Source organism: Gorilla gorilla, chromosome 9 (genome assembly GCF_029281585.2).
Source record: "Gorilla gorilla gorilla isolate KB3781 chromosome 9, NHGRI_mGorGor1-v2.1_pri, whole genome shotgun sequence".
NCBI classification, from domain to species: Eukaryota; Metazoa; Chordata; class Mammalia; order Primates; family Hominidae; genus Gorilla; species Gorilla gorilla.
In genome coordinates this window covers 72,599,565-72,623,376 of record NC_073233.2, presented here as the reverse complement: position 1 = coordinate 72,623,376, position 23,812 = coordinate 72,599,565, and the positions used below count along the sequence as shown (strand labels likewise).

Here is a 23,812-nt window from a genome sequence, read left to right as displayed (position 1 = left end):
TACACCTCCTGGCAGCATACCGCCCACACTCCCCACCCAGAGAGGCTGCCACCTCATGCCTGCCTCCTTGAGACCTCCCCCAGGCGCCTTGCTGTCATGTACACAACACACACACGGCCACTACGTGCCCCCAGAGCCCCCAGCGCAGCACTGCCAGCCCTCACCCTTGGATGCACACAGCCCCCATCCAACCACTCACCTCCTCAGGCTCACAGCCATCGCAGGCACACCTGTGCTTCTTCCTCATACACCTTCAGTCCTTGCAACACACCCTCTCCTTCCAGACACCCCATCCCTCCCAGGTCTACACAGCATGTGTGCACACCCTCCCAGACACACCAGTCCCTGCCCCCCAGCAAGCTCATCCTGAAGTACCATGTGCATGTCTATCTGGGTGCTGAACACGTTGCCCCAGGCCTTTGTGTGTGTGCACGTGTGTGTGCACACCAGCACATGTTTGCTAACACACTTAATGCTGTGGCTCACCCCCTAAACCTCTCTTCTACTTTCTCTCTCTCTCACTCACTCATCTTTGTACCTTCGGCGCAGGGCCTCCTACCCCTCCTGGCCACAACCACGACCCTTCCCAGTAGAGTCCAGCCCCCACCTACACCTGGCTTCCTTGGGAGCCTTCCCATTTCTAAGTGGCCCCACCCCCCGCATTAATCCTCAGGCACAAGGGCCCCTACACCTGCCTGTGCACTGGAGACACTGTCCTTTCATTCGCAGCTCCCAAGCCCAGCCCCCACGGGGATGCCCCGATTGTGTGTCCTCACATGCCACCCACCTTGCTGCTCCATCTGTTGGTGCAGCTCCCTCGCCCCTGCCCCTTCCATACTGATGGGCCTGTGGGCTCTCGGAGACTCATTCAACAAATAGTCTGGTGCACACTTTCAAGGATGTGTGTGGCACCTTGTTATTTACAAAGCTGCTTCCCCACTGCCACCACCACTGTTTGGCATGGTGGGGTGAGGGTGAAGGTGGGACTCCGCTGTGCTCCTCAGTGAGCCTCAGTTTCCTCACCTGTGAAATGGGATCTTCATCCCTACCTAGTGGGATGTTATGAGGACTCACTGAGAGGACAGTGATGGCAATGATAGTAGTAACAAGCATGTTTGTTGTGTACCTACTGTGTGCCTGGCCCTGTGCGAAGCACTCTGTAAACCTTACTTTGATGTATTTGTAAGACACATAGAAGGTCCCCGTAAATGGTAGCTATTTTTATTGTCATTATCATAACCTTCCCTGCACGCACACACATGCACACACACACCTGTCATAGATACCTTTAGGAACATTCCCAGGCACCTCATGCTTACTCACAAGGCCGCCCCTGGAAGCCATCTGTCCCCCTCTGCATCACTGGGGTGCACCCGCCCAGGCTGCTGTGCCCCAGCTGTGCACAGCATAGGTAAGCTTGGTGCTCATCCCTCCCACCACCTACCTCCATGCTCCCATGCACCTGTCCTCCGGCCCCCACTCCACCGAGTCATTCCATTGCACCTCTGTCCCCAGCCCACCCGCTTCCCCAGCTCCATGAGGCGGCAGCAGCCTTGTCCTGTGCACCCCGAGCTACCAGCTCCTGGGCCCAGCCCGCTCCATGCTTCTCTCCATGACACAGAGAGCTGCTTGGCGACCTGCGGACATGGCCACTCATGCCCAGCCCACCCTGGCATGGGACTCCGACTTATCTTTAGACCTGTTTGTTCCTTCTACTGCCCTCTGAGTCAGGACAATTGACCAGCAGAGTTGAGGAGGACACGAGGGACAGGGATTAGACAGAACCAAATCTGAATCCCAGCTCTGCCATTTATGATTTGTGGGACCTTGGGTGGGTCCCTTCTCCCCTTTGAGTATCTATTTCCTCATCTGTAAAAGGGGCAGTGATAATACTTGTCTTGCTTACTTTTCTCACCAAGCCCTGGTGAGGATCAAAGGAAACACTAGGCACTCAGTACTGCAAACTGTAAAAGGCCGAGATGAGAAGTTTTAAAAAAATCATTAATACGACACACTTTTTTTTCACACGTTAGTCTATGCCAGGCAGTGTACTAGGAGCTTTATGTATGTTAATTCTAATTTTGACAACACTATTATTATCTCTATTTTATACATAAAGAAAGTGAAGCACAGAGAGGCTGAGTAACTTACCAAAGGTCACACAGCTGGATAGGGGTAGAGCTGGCATTTGAACCCAGGCTTCGGAGCCAGTGCCTCTAACCACTGTGCTGTCTTGTTTTTGCTGCTGCTGAGGTTGTGGCTGGGTGTGGAAAGGCAATGGGGTCTTCCCTTTTTTCTGCCAGATCATCACGGCTGGAAGGAAGGGGAGGTAGGAACTGTTCACCGTCTGCCAATCTTGCCTGGAATTTCAGGGGGGAAAGGGGTCCCTCCAAAAAACATTCTGCACCTGAAAAGGACCTCAGGGGTCAAGCAGTCTGCTGTCCTCTTCCATATGATTCAAGAGCCTCCCCCACACCGAGCCTCTCTGAGCAGCAGTCATCCGGTCTCACCTCGAACACCTCCACAGACGGGGAACTCACCACCCCCCGAGGCAGCCTACTCCACTGTTGGATGCTTTAGATTGCCAGCCAGCAAGTTTCTCTTTAGCCTGAGCCAGAATCTCCCCCCATAGCACGCACTTCTCCCACCTGTCCACGGGCTGCCTTCTGGGGCCACCAGAATGTGTGTAAACCCAGCTCTTCCTCCCTGGCGCCTGGAGGAGGCCCCTGCTGTCTCACTCCCAGCTGGCATGAGAGGATGCTGGCGTGAGGAGAGGAGAGCCAGAGGGAGGCCGGCATCCCCATGGCTGGAGGTGTGTGTATGGGCGTATGTTTGTGTGTGTGGGCAGAGAGGGGGCTGTGTGGATGCGGGGAGAGGGCCCCTGGCCAGGGGCTCTGCTTGTGTGGGCATGGATCACAATTTGCATACTTGCCCCTGATGGCGTAGGGCTGAGGCCTTTGGTCAGGTTGGAGGGCCCAGGTCTAGGTCAGCAAGTGCAAGGGGAAATGTCTGGAAGGGAAGGCCAGCGACATTGGTTCTAGTCTGCTTTTCTGTGTGATCCCAGGCCAGCTCACTGCCCCTCCCTGGGACTCAGTTTCCACATCAGGAAAAAAAAGAGAAGATGAACCCCATGAGCTCTGAGGTCTCTGTCTCCCAGTCCCAGGAGTGGGCTTTAGAGTTGGGCACCTGAGAGAGCCATGTCCCCTGTGAAGGCCAGATCAGAGGAGGGTGGGCTCTGAGCCCCAGACACAGGGGTAAAAGAAATGCCTTGGAGCCCTCACACCCTTTATCTGGACTGTGGCCTTGGGCAAGTGAATTCATCGTTCTAAGCTTGGCTTCCTGGTCTGTAAGTCTGAGTGACAAAATGACCTCCTAGAAGCTGAAGGATTGACTAAGACAGCGCACATGGGGTCCAGCCTGGTGTCTGATGCAGACGGAGCCCAAAGCTTGCAGCCCAGAGGCTTCAGTGGCACTGGCCTCGCCGTGGGAAGATGAGGAGGAGGCTTTGGCCTAGGAGGACCCAGGAAGAGTTATCGGGAGAGGGTAATGTTGAGTTATCGGGAGAGGGTAATGTTGAGTTATCGGGAGAGGGTAATGTTGGGGAGAGTCAGCAGAAGTCCTGAGGGCAGCCTAGCCACCCCCTGCCCCACCCACTCCAGCTCTGGGCACCACTGGCCCAAGGCTGCTGAGTCTATCTGTGGGTAGGGGCAGGGTGGGAGGCACTAGGGAGCTGACTGGGTACAGAACCCCAGGATTACTCAGGAGGTCAGCTCCCCAGAGGTGTGGCGGCTCTGGGCCAGCAGTGGGTGGCAGTGTGTACTGCACTAACGTCAGTGAGCAGACAGGTACCCCAGGGTCACCCTGGCAGTGTCCGTGCACTGGCAGTGGGCAATGGAAGAAGAAAAGTGGGCCTTGCGGGGGCAGTACTTGGACGCTGTGGGTGCAAGGCGGCTTCCTCTGCACTGCATAAACCTGGGGAGGAGCTGTTGCCTTGTACAACTCCAGGGGACACCGTTTACTTGATGTGGCCGTGTGAGGCAATTACCCTGGCCTGTGGGGAGACCTCTGGAGAAAGGGTTGCTGCTGAGTTCCAGGAGCTCAGGAAGGATGGAGCATCCCAGGGTAGCAGGAGCCCCCTGTGTTCTGGGAGAAGGGTGGGTTGGAGGCTGGGTTGGCAGCAGCCTGGGCCTGGGTGGGAGAGGCGCAGGGAGGGGAAAGGCGAGAGGAAGAGCAGCAAGTTTCCTGGACACTGGGCGGGGGAATGGAAAGGACCCAGGTGTCCGCTGGCTCACTCCTCCTGGGACCATCTCTACCTGGCAAGCGTGAAGCTGCCCCAAGGATCTGTGGATCCCGGGGGAGAGAGGACTCAAGGAGTGCTGGGGCTTCCTCCTGGTTAGCCCCGCAGTCCCTGTGCCTCCAGCGGCCTGGCTGGCCTCTGCTGCAGAGCTGTGGGCTGCGGGAAGAATGAGTAATGAGCCTTGAGGGGCCGCAGGCCCAGACCCTGCTTCCGACCCTCCCTGGAGGTACCAGATAAGCCCGGCCTCTGCCCCTGAACCGGCTCACAGAAGCCTGCCTGCACGGCACCCCTCCCACTCTCCCTCCACACGGACCAGTAGAACCTCCACCTCCTGGACTCTCAGCCGCTTCGCCCCCCTGCCCCTCCACCGAGATAACATTCCCTTTGGCTCTCAGGACCCAGGCGTCTGCCTTCCAGCCTCTGGCAGCCTCCCCACCATCTTTCACTCTATCTGTCCTCCCCCAACTTCCTGCCCCTCGCCTTTCCCACAGAACCCGTCTGCCATCTCCCTAAAGGGTGGTGGATGTGGCCATGACAGGGGGACTGGGATGGGGGTGGGGCGGGGGAAACAGTCCCTCCTGTTCTGAGCTTGGGGATGACTGGACAGCAGCACGAAATCCTTTTCCCTCCGCCAGCGGAAATCGATAGCTAATTAATTCCCTCCCCAAAATAGCGTCCGGAGGTGGGGGTGGGTGCTGGGAGAGCAGCAGACAGAGGCTAGGCCAGGCCAGACTGAGATGGAGACCCTAGCAGGGAAGGAGGAAGGGAGGCTGGTCACTCTTCTGGCCACAGGGTTGTCCCTTTGCTGAGGGTCTTTGGCTACCGCTTCTGGAAAAGAGGGAAAGCTTAGACCTTTCCCTCCCCCCACGCCTGAGGAGCCCCCTTCCCTGCCCTGGGCTGGGCATGCTTGTGTGTGGGGGGGTGAGGGCGTCAATCAGGCTGGGAGCAGGTGCTGCATTTAATTTGATTGGCTAATTAGCCCGCACATGTTAATTATCTCCATTACCCAATGAGGAGAGGCAGTGGCAAGGCTATATATAACCCGACAGTGTTTGTAAGGAGTGGGGGTTGTTTGCCTGGATCTCCTCCCCACTGCCCGGGCAGAGGCAGTCCTTGGAGGGGTGTTGGGGCAAGACATTCAGGTCCCCATTGGAGCCTTGTAGGATTGGGAGGGCAGCAGTCAGGAGCTGGATGGCAGGACCCGAGGGCTGAGCTTTACCGGCCTCTTGGAGATGGCTCCCCCAACGCTCCCGACTACCTTCTGAGGCCTTTTCTGCTCCATCTTCCTCTGCACACGTGTCACTCTCCAGACGCCCCCTCACTATGGTTTTTTAGGGGGGTGCCTCGTTTCCTCCCACATAGCTCTTCGGCTCCTCACTGCACCTTTGCAGCCTTCCCCTCCCGAAGTCAGCCCTCTCCTTATCTTCTGGTTCTCACCTCACTGAGCTACACCTGTGGCTATCCTGTGCTTGTCTATTTCCCGGGGATGCTGGAGTCGAGCGGACTTGGATCTGAGTCTCAGTTCCCCGCTGACTGGCCGTGTGACCTTGGGCAAGTTCCCAGATCCCTTTACCTGGGTTTCCCCAGTGGTTAATGAGAATAATGGGACTTCTCAGAGTGATTAAGTAAAATGACATTTGTAAAAATGCCCAGCACCCAGGGCTCTGACAAATGCTGTTTGGATTTGGAATTTAATTTTCTCTGTCTTTTCTTTCATTTCTCCCCACTAGGCCACCTTTCTCCTCCATTACTCTTCCATTTCTGTTACTTTCCAGGCGCTTCCTCTCCTTCCTCTTTCTCTCCCCTCTTGCTTCAGTCTTTCCCTGTCTCTTCCTAAACTCTAGCCCCTCCCTGCTTCTCTCCCATGCTTCTCCCCACCTCCTTCTCTCCCTCCCTCCCCAAAATAAAATCAATGCAATATTCAGGAGGGTTGTTGGATATAAATAATTACGACTTGGAGTTTAACGAGATGCAAATTCCCCTCCCCGACGTGGGGTATAAATTGCTCTCTGACAGCCCGTTACAAGGGTAATCATTTCAGAAAGGCAATTTTATGCAAATGAGCCTGCCTGCCTCCTGGTGGCTCCCCCCATCTTGGGTGGGGGGTGGGCAGAGGGAACTGAGGGGTGAAGAGAGCCCAGGTAGTGGGGCCAGTCCTGAGGCTGAGCACTGAGAGCTGGAAGTTGAGGATGACAGACATTTAGCTTCAGAAAGGACCTGGGTTGGTAAGCAGTGAGGCTGGGGTCTGGGAAGGGGTGAGCGTGGTTTCGGGGGAACTGGAGACACAGAATTGGATGCCTGAGTCCCTGCTTGGATGGAGAGGGCTTGGGGCCTGGATATCTGGGTCCTGGCTGGCTTCTCTCCCTTGCCCCCTTCCCAGTCTGGTTACCCTGTGATACCATCGACGAATTGGCATTTAATTAATCCCAATGAATTATTTAGCAACTTCATTATCCAGTATCAAGAGCTGATGAGAGGAACAGTGGCTGGAGGTGGGAGCCAGGCAGAGGCTGGGCGGTTCAGAGAAGGGGCTGGGGTCACCAGGCGGAGGAGAGTTCCCAGGCCTCGCTCAAGGAGCTGGCCTTGGTCCTTCCTGACACTGGGGTCCTTTGAGAGGGCGAGGGCGCGGGCTGATGGGTTAGGCTCCTACCGGGCTCGAACGTGTCACCTCTCCCTGTCCACATCTCAAACCAATGCTGCCCCTAGTGCGTGCCATCTCTCCTAAGTGCTGGCCCCCGGAATCCGTGTCTCTTGCCTCAGGACCCTCTGCAGGTCAGGGCCTCTCTAAGTTCTGCAGGGAAACAGTCTGGTGCCTGCTGATATGCGTGGGGAGCCCGGCACCAACGGCCCCTCTCGTTGGACCTTTCCTCTCTGTTCTCATTAACCCTTTCCTCTCTGTTCTCCCGCAGGCATCCCTCCCTGCTCTTCTGTCGGAGCCCGCGGCGGGGGAGGGGCGCCGCCGCCGCCGCCTGAGGGAAGCCGGCATCTGGGCCTCTGCGCGCCTCGCCCCGCGGCCGGGCCCATGGCACTGTGAGCCGGCAAGGAAGCCCCGCTCGGCGCGGGGAGCGCCCGGCCCCCTCCCGCCCCATGCGCCCGCGGCTCTGAAGCCTGAGCGGGGGCCGGGGGCCGGGCGGGGCCGGGGCCGCCGGAGGCATGGCGTCCGGGAGCCGGTGGCGGCCGACACCGCCGCCGCTGCTGTTGCTGCTGCTGCTGGCGCTGGCGGCGCGCGCGGACGGCCTGGAGTTCGGCGGCGGCCCCGGGCAGTGGGCTCGCTACGCGCGCTGGGCGGGCGCGGCGAGCAGCGGCGAGCTCAGCTTCAGCCTGCGCACCAACGCCACGCGCGCGCTGCTGCTCTACCTGGACGACGGCGGCGACTGCGACTTCCTGGAGCTGCTGCTGGTGGATGGCCGCCTGCGGCTGCGCTTCACGCTTTCGTGCGCCGAGCCGGCCACGCTGCAGCTGGACACGCCGGTGGCCGACGACCGCTGGCACATGGTGCTGCTGACCCGCGACGCGCGCCGCACGGCGCTGGCGGTGGACGGCGAGGCCCGCGCCGCCGAGGTGCGCTCCAAGCGGCGCGAGATGCAGGTGGCCAGCGACCTGTTCGTGGGCGGCATCCCGCCCGACGTGCGCCTCTCGGCGCTTACGCTGAGCACCGTCAAGTACGAGCCGCCCTTCCGCGGCCTCTTGGCCAACCTGAAGCTGGGCGAGCGGCCCCCGGCGCTGCTGGGCAGCCAGGGCCTGCGCGGCGCCACCGCCGACCCGCTGTGCGCGCCCGCGCGCAACCCCTGCGCCAACGGCGGCCTCTGCACCGTGCTGGCCCCCGGCGAGGTGGGCTGCGACTGCAGCCACACGGGCTTCGGCGGCAAGTTCTGCAGCGAAGGTGAGCCCCGGGGAGCGGCCGCCCGGTGCCTGGGCGCGGGGGTGAGGGCCTGGGGCGCTTCGTGGGGGTCGGAGTCTGTGTGGGCTCCTGAGGCACGGGGGCTGGGCGCGAGGGCTTGTGAGTGGGTGCGAGCGCTCCAGGGCTGCGGGGACGCGTGTCCGGGCGAGGGCGCGTGGGGTTGGCGGTGGGCGGGGCGAGTGGGCGCGGCCGGCTTGGGCGTGGTCAGCGTGAGTCCTGCGGCGACCTGTGGGCAGCCTGTGTGGTCAGGTTCTGAAGGGGCTGCTGAGGGTGGGGTGCATGAAGCCTCGTGGGCTTGGTGGGTGAGGGTCTGTGAGGCGTTCGTGAAGGCTTGTGGGTGGGGGTCTGCGTGGACAGGGCCCATTAAAGGCAGTGGGCGGGGACCATGGGGCCCCTGAAGGACAGTGGGTGGGGCTTATGAGACAGGGGGCGGGACCTCGTGTGAGGCCGTGAGGGGCTGTGAGTGCGGCCTGTGTGGAAGGCCAATGTGGTCAGGGCCTACGAGACAGGGCAGACCTTGTGTGAGGCTGTGAGGGGGTGAGTGGGGTCTGTGTGGAAAGGCCAGTGTGGGCAGGGCCTACGAGACAGGGGGCGGGGCCCCATGTGAAACGGTGAGGGGCTGAGTGGGGCCTGTGTGGAAAGGCCAGTGTGGGCAGGGCCTACGAGACAGGGGGCGAGGCCGTGTGGCGGGGCTTTCGGGCAGGGAGCGTAGTCGACAGTGGGTCGCAGTCTTTGAAGGTCCGCGAGCCAAGGGCGGGAAGTGCGGCCTGTGCGGCCTGGGCAAGCACTAAGGGATGAGGGCCTAGGCGTGAGGACGCTGAGTGTGAGAAGGGCACGATGGCGATTTCAGCGCAGGCGAGGGAGAATGGGGATTGCGAGGCTGTGGCCAGGAAGCGAGTGCTTCTTTTTCACCACAGAATCCTCAGAGCGCCTCCGAAGAGTAAAGGGAAAACGAGGGACAGGGTGGCTGAGGCTTCTCAGGCTCTTGACGAGGAGTGGACAGTTTGGGTGAGGGTCAGAGATGGCCAATAGTCTCTCTTGATGACAGACGGGGCGTGGAACCCCTGAGAGCGTGGGGTTTGATGGGAGATTGCTGGGCTGGACAGGGCGAGGTGGGACCCTGGGCCGTGGGGCTGACTATGGAATGGCGCTTGGGAGAGAGGCTCACCGGAGGGAGGGGTCCGGCCAGCACCCGCGCTGCCCGAGGCCGAGAGTCTGGCCAAGACCGTGAAGTGGTGAAGTGCGGGCGGGTCCTGGGCTGAGCGGCCCGGGGCGGGGCTGTGGTGTCGGGGGGCAGGGGGCGCTGAGGGGAGGAGGCACTTGGAGGAGCCTCTTCCATTAGGGTCTGGCTGGGCGTGGGGAGGGGCTCCCCCATCGGTCTGGGGGCGGCGCATGCGCGTCTCTCCCCGCCCCTCGTCCCTGTTCTTCCAGCTCGTGTGTGCCTCAGGCCTGACCTTCTCTCCCCTGGTCCCTCTAGAAGCTGTGGGCCACTCAGCGGTTGTGTGTGTGTGTGTGTCCGTCCCCCTAGAGGCAGAGGCTTTTGAGGGAGCGTGTGCATGTGCACGTGTGCGCCAGCAACATGAATGTGGCCCGGCACTGCTTTGGGGATAGGTGTCCTGTGGCTGTGTGCCTGTGGACAGCCATGGGAGGGCCCAGCCTGCAGGTGTGGCCCTGGGTGTGGGAAGTCTGCACTTGGGAGAGTCGTTTGCCTGTGTATCTGTTGTTGTGGTCGATGAATACATCCAAAAGTTCTGGGGATTGTTTTCTTGGGGTTATTGGTACGAGGTTGTGGGATACGTCATCAGGAACTGTGTATTAAGTTAAGCTGACACCTTCTCACCCTTTCTCCAAGGAGTTCAGGTGTTTCCTAAACTGTGAAATTCTGTGTCGGTGTGTGTTTGCCTGCGTGTAGAGGCCCGCGAGTCTGGCAGTGTGTATTTGACGTGTGAATGGGTCTGTTTGAATACCAGTGTTTGCAGATAGGAGCCTAGTGCCTAGTAGAGTGAGTAGTTCCCAAGTGTGAGGGTGTCTGCTCATGTGCTTGTGTTTTAACGTGAGGCCTCAGTAAGACAGCCGGATTGCATGAGGACTCTTTCTTTCCAGAACCTTAATTTGATCCTCTGGTTCCTCTACCCTTCCCCCAAAGCCTGCCTAAGAAAACAGGATGAATCATCCTCTGATTTGATGGAGGGAAAGCTCGAGCTACGGGAGGTTAGGGTAACCGGTCCCTGGCCTCACTGTGGCTGAATTGGGCTTGGGTGTATGAAAAATGCAGCCAGAGGCACCTTGGTCAACCAGAGCCTTTGTATCCATTCCCTGAGAGGATTCATTGGCCAGAGGCTTCCAGTGAGGCAAACAAGTGCATGCTTCTGAATACGGGTTGTGTGGTTGTGTGTCTAAGATGTGTTTGAGTAACTGTGTGAGAGGGATGGCTGTGTGTATAATATGGCTTGGTATCAGATGAATGTTTGTGTCAGCTGTGGTGAAGCTGTGAGAGATGGTTGAATATATGTATCTGACCCATTGTGTGTGTGTGTGTCTGTGTGTGTGAGAGAGAGAGTCATGTAAGAAAAAGAAACGTGAGCCAGGTGCAGTGGCTCACGCCTGTAATCCCAGCACTTTGGGAGGCTGAAGCGGGCAGATTACTTGAGGTCGGGGGTTCGAGACCAGCCTGGCCAACATGGTAAAACCCCATCTCTACTAAAAATACAAAAATCAGCCAGGCATGGTGGTGGGCGCTTGTAATCCCCACTGCTCGGGAAGCTGAGGCAGGAGAATTGCTTGAACCTGGGAGGTGGAGGTTGCAGTGAGCTGAGATGGCACCACTGCACTCCAGCCTGGGTGACAGAGTGAGACTCCATCTCAAAAAAAAAAAAAAAAAAAAGGAAGAAGAAAAGGGAAAGTGAGATATAAGGTGGGCGCCAGGTGGTAGGGGCAGGGTTGCTTGTGTATATGTGGAGTGTGTGTGATGTGTGTGTGGTATCTGTTGAGAGAGCAGTGCTTTGTGGTAAAGGGAGAGGGTTGTGTCTTTATTCATTTCTGTATTCCCAGCACCTAATCTGGTACCAGGCACTTAGTGGGTGTTTGATAAAGATTTGTGGAATGAATGGAGAGATATTAATAAGTAATTGAGAGAATAAAGGCTTGAGGCAAAGCTGTATGTACATATGAAAACATGTATGTATATATTTTCAGATATATGTTGTGGGTGGGCATGGGGGTTGTAGGCACTGATTGCATCTGGAGATGACAGGCACAGCAACAACCCTACTGATTCCCTTCTTTTCTCTCCCCACTCTGCAACCTCATTTCTTCTTCTATTTGTTCCTTATTTCCTAGGTAGCTTTTATAATATCTTGTGCTCATTATACTTCGAGTACTTTCTCATCCAGTCAAGGAGGAAAGGCATGGGCTCCCATGGTTGGGTATTGGGATGAGGAAGGAAGACTTTAAGGGGAGCAGGCCTGGCTCCTGCTCTCTGACACAACTCTAGGGGTCAGAATCCCCAGGCTTCCTTGGAGTTATAATCACTTTATCCTCTGTTGTGAATGGTTCCCAACTCTTTCTGAGACTCAGGACTTTTTTTTTTTTTTTTTTTTTGAGATGGAGTCTCGCTCTGTGCCTAGGCTGGAGTGCGATGGCACGATCTCAGCTCACTGCAACCTCTGCCTCCTGGGTTGAAGCTATTCTCCTGCTTCAGCCTCCCAAGTAGCTGGGATTACAGGCGCCCGCCACTACGTCCAGCTAATTTTTGTATTTTTAGTAGAGACGGGTTTTCACCATGTTGGTCAGGCTGGTCTCGAACTCCCGACCTCAAGTGATCCGCCTGCGTTGGCCTCTCAAAGTGCTGGGATTACAGGTGTGAGCCACTGCGCCTGGCCAACTGAGGACATTTTTAAAAGTCAGTAATTTATCGCTTCTCGGCCTTTTGGCTAAGATCAAGTGTAAAAGTCAGTAATTCACAGTACCCCTTCCAGTTATTATTTTTATATCTGTTTAGTGTGAGTATAAATGACTCAAAGCCACTGTGAATTTGGAAAAGCTTTTAGATGACTTTGATGTTATATTTGCCATTGTGGTTAATAAAATATACATTAGAAAAATGGTTTTAGCTTTATATGCAAGATGTTTCAATCTGCCTTCAGGTGTTTGGTGTGCATACGGATTTGTGTATCCTTTGGAATCCCTCCTGCTGTCCCAGGGTCTGGGCTTACTCATTGATGGAGAACCTCCATGCTAGGAAATTTGCATTTTCTCTCTCTCTCTCAGGGATCTGGCCACACGTAATTGAAGACAGAGCTCAGTGGGAGTGGCTGAGTCTGTCTACCGTTGCTGATTATCTGCCAAAGCTGGGATAGAGTAGACTGGGATCTTGCAATGGTTTGCATGACAGTGCTTCCTCATGTCACCTGTGTGTGTGGAGAAGGGGCTAAAAAGGGATTAAAGAAGAAGGGATGTGCAGGCATGTGTGTGAGACCTCAGGTGGAGTGATGATGCAGGTGTTTAGGACAGAGTGTCAGGTGTATACTATTTGCTCAGGAGAAAAATAGGAAACTAGTCGTAATGTGTGTGCTTGCAGGGAGGTAGACACACGTGTCTCATGTGTTTTGTGATAGTGATTTAATTCAACAGGTAGTTACCAAGGCCTCTTTTGTGCTAGGCTGTGTGTTGGGGGCTACAGTGTGGTCAGAGATGAATAAGATGACTCTGTGCTCTGGGAGTTGACTGTTTTTTTTTTTTTTTTTTTTTTGAGATGGAGTTTCGCTCTTGTTGCCCAGGCTGGAGTGCAATGGCACAATCTTGGCTCACCACAACCTCTGCCTTCCGGGTTCAAGCAAAGTGATTCTCCTGCCTCAGCCTCCCGAGTAGCTGGGATTATAGGCATGCACCACCACACCTGGCTAATTTTGTATTTTTAGTAGAGATGGGGTTTCTCCATGTTGGTCAGGCTGGTCTTGAACTCCTGACCTCAGGTGATCCGCCTGCCTTGGCCTCCCAAAGTGTTGGGATTACAGGTGTAAGCCACCACACCCAGTCTGGGAGTTGACTATTAAATTGAGGAAGCAGATAAAAAAGCTGTCCAGTGTGTTGTTAAGAGATTCTGCCTCCAGACTGCCCAGGCAGTGACTTTATGCTTAAACTCTCTTTGCCCCCATTTCCTTATCTATAAATGAAGATAATAATGGTACCTACTTTATAGAGTTGTTGTGAAAATTAAATTAGCTAGTTCATGTAAAGTGCTTAGAACGGTGCCTGGTACATAGAAAATGCTCAATACATAGTAGCAAAAAAACAGCACAATAGTGTGTGGCCCAGAGATGCAGTAAAGCAGTGTGGCTTAGTGATTAAACCACAGACTTCTGTGGCTCTGGTCTGGGTTTAAATCTGTCTTCTCTACTCCCTAGGCCTGTGACGTTAGGTGAGTACCTAACCTTTAGACTCATTTTTCTTTCTTTCTTTTTTTTTTTTTTGAGACGGAGTCTCGCTGTCTCCAAGGCTGGAGTGCAGTGGCGCGATCTTGCCTCACTGCAAGCTCTGCCTCCTGGGTTCACGCCATTTTCCTGCCTCGTCCGCCCGAGTAGCTGGGACTACAGGCGCCTGCCACCACACCTGGCTAATGTATTTTTAGTAGAGACGGGGTTTCACCATGTTAGCCAGGATGGTCTTGATCTCCTGACCTCGTGATCCACCCACCTCGTGATCCGCCCACCTTGGCCTCCCAAAGTGCTGGGATTACAGGTGTGAGCCACCACACCTGACCCATTTTTCTTTATGTATAAAATGGTGATACATGGCTGGGCACTTGAACCCAGGAGGTGGAGGTCGCAGTGAGCCGAGATTGCGCCACTGCACTCCAACCTGGCTGACACAGCAAGACTCTGTCTCAAAAAAAAAAAAATGGGGATACACATGCTTATCTCATAGGTTTGTTGTAAGAATTAAATTAGCATCTGCTGTATAAAATTAGTGATGAGTAAATGGTAGTTACTCTTACAAGCAAAGTGCAGGGGAGAGTTTACAAGTTGAGGGGATCAGTAATAGGTTTATGAAAGGCATGCTGTTTACAATTGACCTCGAACATTGATTAATAAACTTGGTTGGGGGAAGTCGTTTGAAGCAAAGGAGCTGGTATGAGCAAAGGCATGGACACAGGGAAATGTACATCATATCTGTAGAGGGCACCAAGAGGTATAGGGAGAATAGTAGAACCTAAAGCAGGAGAAGCAGGTTGAGGCCAGGTCTTGATGATCTGGCTTAAATTATTTAACTCACATTGAATGCTGACTGGGTACAGTGTATTGGCAAATGGAGCCACAAAAGAATTTTGAGGAGGGAAATGGATAAGATGAGTTCATGTCCTTTGTAGGGACATGGATGAAGCTGGAAACCATCATTCTCAGCGAACTATCGCAAGGACAAAAAACCAAACACCGCATGTTCTCACTCATAGGTGGGAATTGAACAGTGAGAACACTTGGACACAGGAAGGGGAACATCACACACCAGGGCCTGTTGTGGGGTGGGGGGAGTGGGGAGGGATAGCATTAGGAGGTATACCTAATGTAAGTGACGAGTTATTTGGGTGCAGCACACCAACATGGCACATGTATACATATGTAACAAACCTGCACATTGTGCACATGTACCCTAGAACTTAAAGTATAATTTTATATATATATATATATAAAAGTGCTGTACTTAGGGAGCTGGGAGTGAAGTGCAGAGGGATTATAGAGTTATGTAGTGAAGAAATCAATTGGGAGATAGGTCACACAAGAGATATTGAGGCCCTGAGCCTTGGTTGTCTTGGGGAGTGGCAAGGAAGGGTAGTGGCAGTTGTGGTGGCAGTGATTGAAGGCCATTGCTGAGCCTGAAACTGTAGGATTCTTCCTCTTGGATGTGGAGTGGGAGGAGAGGGGTCAGAGATGATGAAGTTTCAGGTCTGCACGGTTGGAAGTTTGGTGGAGGGGTGAGAGGAGAGGGGAATGCCAGGAAGGGGAGCAGGCTTGGCACAATAGATCATGCTTGTGTTAAGTGGTGGTGCCTCTTGACATTCCAGGTGATTGGGAATGTGAGACCAGAGCTTTGAGTTGAAGCTGGGGCTGCAGATGGAGCTGTGTGTGTGTAGAGATAGTATTTGAAGCTCTGAGATCAGATGAAGTGGCCAAGGAGAAGGTGAGGAAAATTGAGCACAAGACTTCAGAGGGGCAGACAGCTGGGAGGAGGAGGAAGAGCAGTAGTGGCGGCAGACCCAGCAAAGGAGCAATTGGAACACAGAGAATTGGATCGCAAGGTCAAGGGAGGAGAGGGGGGACTCGCAGCTATTGAGCATTTGCTGGGTGTCTTCGATGTTTTATCCCATTTAGTCCTCATGATCACCACATGAGAATAACTTTCTCCATTTTACAGAGGGTCAGAGAGAGGCTCAGAGATGTAAGAGCTGGGATCTGAGCCCTGAGCTGACTCAAGAGCCTGTTGTTCCCTACCTGTCTCCATGCTGCCTCCTGAAAGGAGAGCTGGTCAGTTGGTCTATTGATTACCTGCATTTGGTTTATTGGGGCTATTTAGGGACAAGGTTTTATCAGAAACCAGTAACTACTCTAAATTCCTTGGGCCACACCTTCTCCCTTAAGCTAGCATGTGCTGAGGGTGTTCCTGTGTTTGTCGGTCAGCTGTCCCAGCACAGAGAAAGGTCGATGGAGATAGATCAGGAAAATCTCAGTTTTCCAAGTCCTTGGAGAGGAACCCATCCCAGAGAGCAGGGCATTATCCTATTAAAACACACAACTAACCCACATTTAACACATTTTAGATGGAAATCTCTTCACAATGTGTTACACACCTCTCTGCCTCCCTAAGCATAATAGCTGGAACTTGATTTAACTTTTTTCAGATGACTCAGGGTGGTCGTGATTCCCCTCAGGTATTATGCCAAACTGTCATGCAGTGGTTCTTTCACTGAGGTTTGTCCCTGCCTGAGATGATGCCTGACTGCTGTATTTCTGAATTCTTATATTAGCTTTTTCTAGTTTTTCTGTCTCCACCCGTAGGAGGAGCTGTCAGGTAGCAACTGACATTCTCTCTCTCTCTCTCTCTCTCTCTCTCTCTGTGTGTGTGTGTGTGTGTGTGTGTGTGTGTGTGAACCTGGAAATCAGCATTCCTAAGTTAGGAATTGCTGTTAGAATTGTGTGTCACTAACAGTAGGTGGACTCTGGCTAGGGCCTGAGAGGTCCTATGAGAAAATAACAGTTCTTTTTTTTCGTTTTTGTAGAAGTAGCTTTATTAAGGATGCAGTTTTACAGCTCCATGACTCCTTCTATAGAGCAAGGCTACCTTCTAGGCAATGTGTGTAGAGTAGCCAGAAAATAACAATTCTTAATTGCCGGGGTGTTAGATGCACGTTTTGGCTGTTTACAGTCTTTTCTTTTCCCTTTTGTTCCGGTCTTCATCACTGTCCTTGATCATCAATCTGCTGGAATCCTGACATGTTAGGCAAGACATACCATCTATGACACCATCTCTGTCTTCTGCTGGGGGGAGTGAAGTCTTGTGTCTGAAAGTTAAGCAAATGAAATCACCTATGTTGGGTTATTCTGTCAGCTCTAACATCCAGTACCTGTGGTCCTGACAGTTTCTGTGAGTAGAAGTGGCTCCAGGTAGAATGGGACAGGCTTCTCTAGAGGGTGGTATAGACAGCAGTTGCTCTCAGACCCAGAGACAAGCTAGATGCCCCTACGTAAAGATGGCAAAATGGGTAAGAGCATAGGCTGCCATGGTTTGAACCTAGCTTTGCTACTTGTTAGCCGTGTGAACTTGGGCAGTTAACTTATGCACATTGTTCTTCAACGTCCTACTCTTTAAGATGGAAGTAATATCATTGTAAGAACTAAGTGAATTAATATACGAAAATCCTTTACAATCCAGGCACTATTCTGAGTGATCAATAAATGGTACTGTGGTTATTAGCTCTAGTGGTCAGGGAAGGCTTCAAGGAGGAGGTGGGACTTGGCCAGACCTTGAAGAAGGATGACAGAGTGTGAGTTATAGTGGTGGAAAGGAAAGGGCAGGGCTTTCCCACCAGGAGAGTAGCCTACATGAGGAATATAGGGGATGTGAATTGAGTGGGTCAGGGCATGATGAAGAGACAAAGTTCGTTGTGTTTTATGGTGGATAAAATCAGAACCTCAGATTAGAATCCGTTTCTAGAAGTCTTGACTTCCAGGCTAAGCACGTAGCCCACTGGAAGTTTTCACCAGACAGATTTGGGTTCAAATTTTGACTGTCACTAACTAGCAGTGTGACCTTGGCCAAGTTACTCCTACTTTCTGAGTCTTGGTTTCTTCAGCTCTAAAAGGGAGTGATAGTAATATCCATTCACAATGTAGCAGTGGCGGGTAAAGGAACAATGGGCGTAAAGAGCCAGGCACACCCTAAGTGCTCAGTATATGCAAAGTGTTATTTTTATTATTCACTCAACAAACAGGAGAATGCCTTTTTTTCTGAGCCAGGAGCCATGTAAGCAGCTGGATATAGAGAGATGAATGAGGCATTGTCCTCACTTTTGGATATTTCACAGTCAAGTCAGGAAACAGACATGTTAACACAGTTGCAATAGAGATTCAATAAGATAATTAATAATAGAATGTACATTTCTAGAGTTGGCACAAAAGAGGAAGGCTAGCTCTCCTTTGTTTAGAACAGAGACAAATGTGTATTGACCTGGATCTTTTTTTTTTAATTCTTTCTTTCTTTTTTTTTTTTTTTTTTCAGAGACCTGGGCTGAAGTGCAGTGGTGTGATCATAGCTCACTGTAACCTCAAACTCCTGGGCTCAAATGATCCTCTATTTCAACCTCCTGAGTACCTGGGACTACAGGCACACACCACCATGTCTGGCTAATTTATTTATTTCTTTTTTTGAGGCAAAGTCTTCTCCGTCGTCCAGGCTGGAGTGCAGTGGTGTCATCATGGCTCACTGCAGCCTTGACCACCCAGGCTCAAGTGATTCTCCCACCTCAGTCTCCCAAGTAGCTGGGAGTACTGACACGAGCCATTACATCTGGCTAATTTTTGCATTTGTTTGTAGAGACGGGTCTCCCTATGTTGCCCAGGCTGGTCTCAAACTCCTGGGCTCAAGTGATCCTCCCACCGTGGCTTCCCAAAGTGCTGGGATTATAGGCGCGAACCACTGTAGCTAGCCCTTGACTTGGGTCTTAAAGAAAGAGTAGATTTTCTTAGCCAGCTGTAGGTGAAGAGTATTTCAAGCACAAGAAATATTATGTGCAGAAACATAGCATATTATAGAAACAGGAAGAAGTTGGGGTGGCTGCAGCCTGGATTGTCGCAGGAAAAGAGGTTAGAGGAAGAAACAGTCAAATTTCGGATGGGATTTTTTGAGAAGATTCGACTTTAACCTACAGGCACTGAAAAGCTTTGAAGAGTTTTCAGCAGGGTCATAACATGGTTGGAGTGGACCACTTTCTTGTGCTGCGGTGTATGAATTTCAGGGTGAAAAGAGTGGTGGTAGAGGGCATCATCTCCTAGGCTTATTAATGTTCCAAGGAGAGGGACTGATCAGGGCCTGGCCTCACCAGGGCCTGGCCTGGGCAGTGCCGGTGGAAATGGAGGGATGATAAGGATTTCTAGGAGTTTAGTTTTGTTTTCAGGGTTTTAGAAGGTGGAACCAATAGGACCCAGTGATTGGCCTGACAAAAGGAGCAGGTGCTTTCTGGGTGCCTAACTTGATCAGGGAATTTGGTGGGGTGAGGAGAGGGTTATGTGGCCCACCTTAGACATATTGAATGTGAGAAGCCCATGAGACACTCAGAGACAGAGGCTCTAAAGACAGATGGGTACATAGGTCAAGAGCACAGGAGAGAGGTTTGTATCGGAAACACTGAAAGGTTCTCATCACAGCGGTATTTAGTAAGGCGTATCTGTTACCTGTGCCAAGAGGGTCAGGCTGGGGATGGGTAGGGAGACTGACCAAGAGGAAGCTATTGCAGGAAACCAGGCACAAGGAGTGAGGCCAGAGGCTATGATGACCTAGGATTGCAGTGGAGAAGGGCAAAAGTGATTCTGTGCTCCTGGGTGTGTTTTCTTCTCTGTACAGAGGCGATAGATAACACCAAGCTCTGTGTTGCAGTGAGGCTGACATGTGATATTGCATGTGAGGGTCAGCACGGTGCCCAGCACATGGCTAACTAATGGAATCTCTGGAACCTATGAGGGCAGTGTGGGGCATGTAGTGGGAGCTCAGGCAGCACTGGTTGAAAGCAGGGGCTTTGCTAAGCACAGGGGAATAAGCACTTGGTTGTGGGAGTGGAGGTGTCGAGAATGGCTTCATTGGTGGAGTTTAGATGTCAGAGAGTTGGATGAGCAATTGCATTGCTGGGTGGACACATGGTGATACAGGACTGGTACTCAGGGAGGAGGCCGGGACTACCTATGGTTTGGGAGTCTCTGAGCACGAAAATGAGCCATCACTGAGGAGAGCGAGGAGAAGTAAGAGGAATGTGGAGGGCAGGGGCCAACCCTGAAGGGGACTGAGGTGGCAGGTGAGGGGCATAGGTGAATCAGCAGAAAGCAAAGAGCAGCAGAGGAAGAGAGATATGTGAGTTTCTAGGTGCTGTCTCTCAAAAGCCAGAAACAAACCAAGCCTGGTTGTTTCACCTTCCTGAGCATAGCATGACGTACATTTCTGGCAGGTGGAAATACTTTTTGAAATACCTACCATGTTGGATTATCTAGAAATCACCATGCCTCCTTATTTGCACAGGTGCTGGTGAGACAATTGTGCTGACTGACCAGGGTCTTAGCATACTGGGACCAAGGAAATCCTGGCACAGCAGTCTTCACGAGAGCCAAAGGGTTTCCTGAGGGCCCCTTTATTAGCCAGCTCCCCCCATAAATGAAATGTGATTCAGTTTACTTAAGAAAACTATTGCTGGGCACTGTGGCTCATGTCTGTAATCCCAGCACTTTGGGAGGCCGAGGCGGGCGGATCACCTGAGGTTGGGAGTTCGAGACTAGCCTGACTAACATGGAGAAACCCCATCTCTACTGAAAATACAAAAAGTAGCCGGGTGTGGTAGCGCATGCCAGAGGCTGAGGCAGGAGAATCACTTGAACCTGGGAGGCGGAGGTTGCGGTGAGCCGAGATCGCACCATTTCACTCCAGCCTGGGCAACAAGAGCAAGACTCCATCTCAAAAAAAAAAAAAAAAGAAAAAAAAAAGAAAACTATTAGACATGTATCTTAGGTGATGCAGCTGTCAGGTAGAAGCAGCTCTGTGTTGTAGAGGAGTGTGTTTGTAACACATGTTGACATGGAAAGACTGTGTATGTAGGTTTAGGAAATGGGAGATAAAGAGCTGTGTTCATCGCTGGCTGTATGGCTTTAGCCACTGGAGTCACTGTGGGGTGGTGGTGTGTGTGTCTAGTGTTATGTAGTAGATTACTGTGCAGGTATTGGTGCATGCATTCAGCCTGTGTATGTGCGTGGATTATGGGAGTGGTATAAGGTATGCCAAATGACTATGTTTGTTTTCAGAGTATAGCTACCTCTCTATGAGCAAATGAACAGATATCACCAAATGGGGTTGGAGGTAGGAGGAGATAGTGTGTGCATGCGTGAGTGTGAACTGGATAGCTGTGTGTACATAAGTGTGTATCCTGGGGCCTGCACATGCAAGTATGTGTTTCCCCACTGGGTTTGTGTGTTTGTAGATTGTGCTGTTTTCCCCCTCCTGCCTATTGCTTCATCTAAAGGCTCCCAGGAGGTGGGCACATGGCAAATGTTTGGAGCTGGGGGCACCTCCATCCTCTTACAAAGAAGATCAGAGCCCAACCTGCTTGAGGAGTTGTAGCTTAGTTGAAGGAATTGTCTCCATCTTCTCGTTGTTCCATCTTCTCCCTTGACCCATTTGGTGAGCTCCAAGGCCAGATCCAGGCAGGGCCCTAATAGGTGAGGTCTGCCTATCCAAAGGATATGGCATGGTCTAGGTCTGGGCCCAGTGTGGCCCACTGAATTTGGACTCTCTTCCCCAATGGCATGGCCATCCAGCCTGGGGGCCCTTGGCCTCATCCAGATGTTAAGAAGACATTTGTCCTAGAATAAGAATCAGAGTCAGAAGAGGCCTCAGAAACTATCCAGTCCACCCCTCTCATTTTGCAGAAGAGGCAGTAGGGACTCAGAGAGGTTAAGTGAATAGGATGAAAGTCACACAGTGCTGTGTGGCAGAATCATGTTTGTTCTCTCTGTGTCTTGATGTCTTTTCAACCCTGGGAGGGTCAGGGGCCGTAGGTGGTTGGGTCCTGTGTGCAGGGGCTTTATATGTGAATTGTGTGAGACAGTGTGTGTCACTGGATTGCTAAGTGCCTATGTGTGTCAGTGTGTCACTGAGCATGAGTGTGTCTCTAGTGAACCCTGTGAGACAATTAGTGGTGTGAGTGTGTCCCCATCTGTCTGTGAGATGCAATGGAATGCAGGGTAGGAGCCTCTCTGGGGAAGTTGAGAAGCCTGACTGCCACTCCTGGCCCTGCCTCAGATTCTCTGTGTGACCTTGAGTGGTTACTTCCCTGTCCTGGCCTCGGTTTCCTGAAATGTTACTTGAGGGTTGGGTGTGATGGGTACTGGCTGACTGTGTGTGAGGTTCTGACTCAGGGAGCAGCTCTGTGTCTGCCTCATCCCCAACATAGCTGTTTCTTGAGATTTGGGTCTTCCACGTTGGGTGACTCATGTCAGGGCCTGGGTGGGCTTGGACTCCTCTCTCCCCTTGGAGCCCCTGTCCGTGGTATCTTTGCTAACAGCCCTCCTTTTTCTTCTCTCTCTGCCTCCCTCTTCTCCAAACCTCGCTGGCTGCAGAGGAGCACCCCATGGAAGGTGAGTGAAGCCTCTCTGTCACTGGGGTAGTGGATCTGTTGCCATGAGGATCCTACATGAGGGACTGTCGTTGGCTACCCAAGGACTCCCTTTCCTGCCATGTTTAGGGCCTCTCCGGAGAAGGATGTCTGGGGTCCTCCCTTGGCTGCCTTGCCCCACTCTCTTGCGTCCCCTTTTCATGAGTTTCGGGGGAGCTGCTGACTGGCCTTTCTTCTTCCTTTCCCTCTCCACGCTGGAGAGGGAAAGGGAAACTTAGGGAAGAGATGAGCGGTGGGGGTGGAGGGATGGGGCTGACAGGATTCCGAAGTGCCCAGAAGTGAGTGGGTAGACAACGTTTAGCCCAGCCTAAGTTAGGAAGCTTAGAAAGGCAATTTTCCAGATGCTGGGGCAGGCTGGGGTGGGCTGTTGCCCCAGAAACCTGTGCTTGGGGAAAATCTGCCCTGGAGTCTGGTGCCACTGTGCAGGGCTCAGGGGACTGGAGGGTGGTGGAGTGCACTGGCAGAGTAGGGGGTTGGGGGTGTATAGTGGGGGCAGCTTCTCTGCCCCACTGTGACCAGCACTTGCCACTTGCGGCAGGCCCCTAGCTGCTGTCCCACAGGTTGCTAGGTAGGGGTGGTCTGCTTCTTCCTTCATCCAGGTCGGAGGGCAAGGGTGGGGTGTGTGCCTCTCTCTCAGGTCTCTCTGTCTGTTCTTTCTTTATCTCCTGTTTTGTTGGCCTCTTCTCCCTCTCCAGTTTCTGTCTTTACCTCCTTTTCTCCAAGACTCTGTCCCTGGACCATGTGTCTCTCCTTCCCCAGGCTCTCTCTGGGTTTCTGTCATTCTCTGAATCTTTCTCTTGCAATTTGGCTTTCCCTGTTTCTTCTCCTCCTCTGGGATGGACTGAGAGCAGGAAGAAGGTAGTCCTGGCTTGAAGGCTGTGTTGAAGATGAGCTCACATAGCTACCATGAAGAAGGCAGCAGAGCAGGCATGAGGTGGCATCCCAGTCCCTTCTCCTGGGAAGGTGGAGTGGGAGGCCAAGGGCGTCCCTGGGGAGGAGGAGAGGAAAGTGCCAGGGATGCAGTAGTCCTGGGAAAGAAAGGCAGCAAGAGGCTCTTGGCCTGAGTGTGGGGCTGGAACCCATTTTTCCTTGTGATGTCCATGGTCTGACTTGTCTCTCTCGGATGTCTCTTCTCCCTGGGGGTCCTCAGGTCCCCAGGGCCCAGCAGGCAGGTGTGTGTGTGTGTATGTGTGTGTGTGTGTGTGTGTGTGTGTGTGTGTGTGTATGTATGTGTGGGTATGTATGTCTGCATAAACATACATTTATACAACTCTGCTGGTCTGTGTGTCTCTGTGCACACCTGAGGATATATGCTGTGTACATGTAACATGGTTTTGTGTCTGAGTGCATGGGTGTGCTGTGCGCCTCCATCGATGCATATGTGGTGTGGCCCACATTTCTGTATGCCTATGTAGAGCATCAGCATCTTTGTGTGTCTGCATCTGTGTTTGCATCTCCGTGTGTCAGTGTTTACCTCTGTGTGTGTGTCAGAGAGAGAGTCTGCGTGTCTGGGTGGACGCAGCCTTCTGAGGGCTGGAGATAAGATTTAGTGTTGATGTGACTTTTACTTGCTCTTGATGTCATGTCTCTTCCGGAACAAAGGGTGAGGTGGAGGGAGGAAGAGAGAAAGGGAAAAAAGGGTGGAGGAGAGAAAAAAGGAGGGAGCAGAGAGATGGAGGAAGGAGAGGGGGTA

At 52.9% G+C, this 23,812-nt stretch overlaps 1 protein-coding gene and 1 pseudogene across 27 annotated transcripts in view; both read left to right on the top strand.

Annotated features, from left to right (window-relative positions):
* NRXN2 (neurexin 2) overlaps window positions 1-23,812 on the top strand; it is a 115,815-nt gene that overhangs the window by 2,074 nt on the left and 89,929 nt on the right. For all 27 annotated transcript variants that reach the window (XM_031015869.3, XM_031015871.3, XM_055354410.2 and 24 more), the window contains exons 2-3: window positions 7,207-8,180; window positions 22,064-22,081. In XM_031015869.3, the coding sequence (XP_030871729.1) occupies window positions 7,451-8,180; window positions 22,064-22,081 (748 nt within the window). In that variant the 5' untranslated portion in view covers window positions 7,207-7,450. The remainder of the gene's footprint in view (window positions 1-7,206; window positions 8,181-22,063; window positions 22,082-23,812) is intronic.
* LOC115936423 (uncharacterized) lies at window positions 12,111-12,262 on the top strand (annotated as a pseudogene).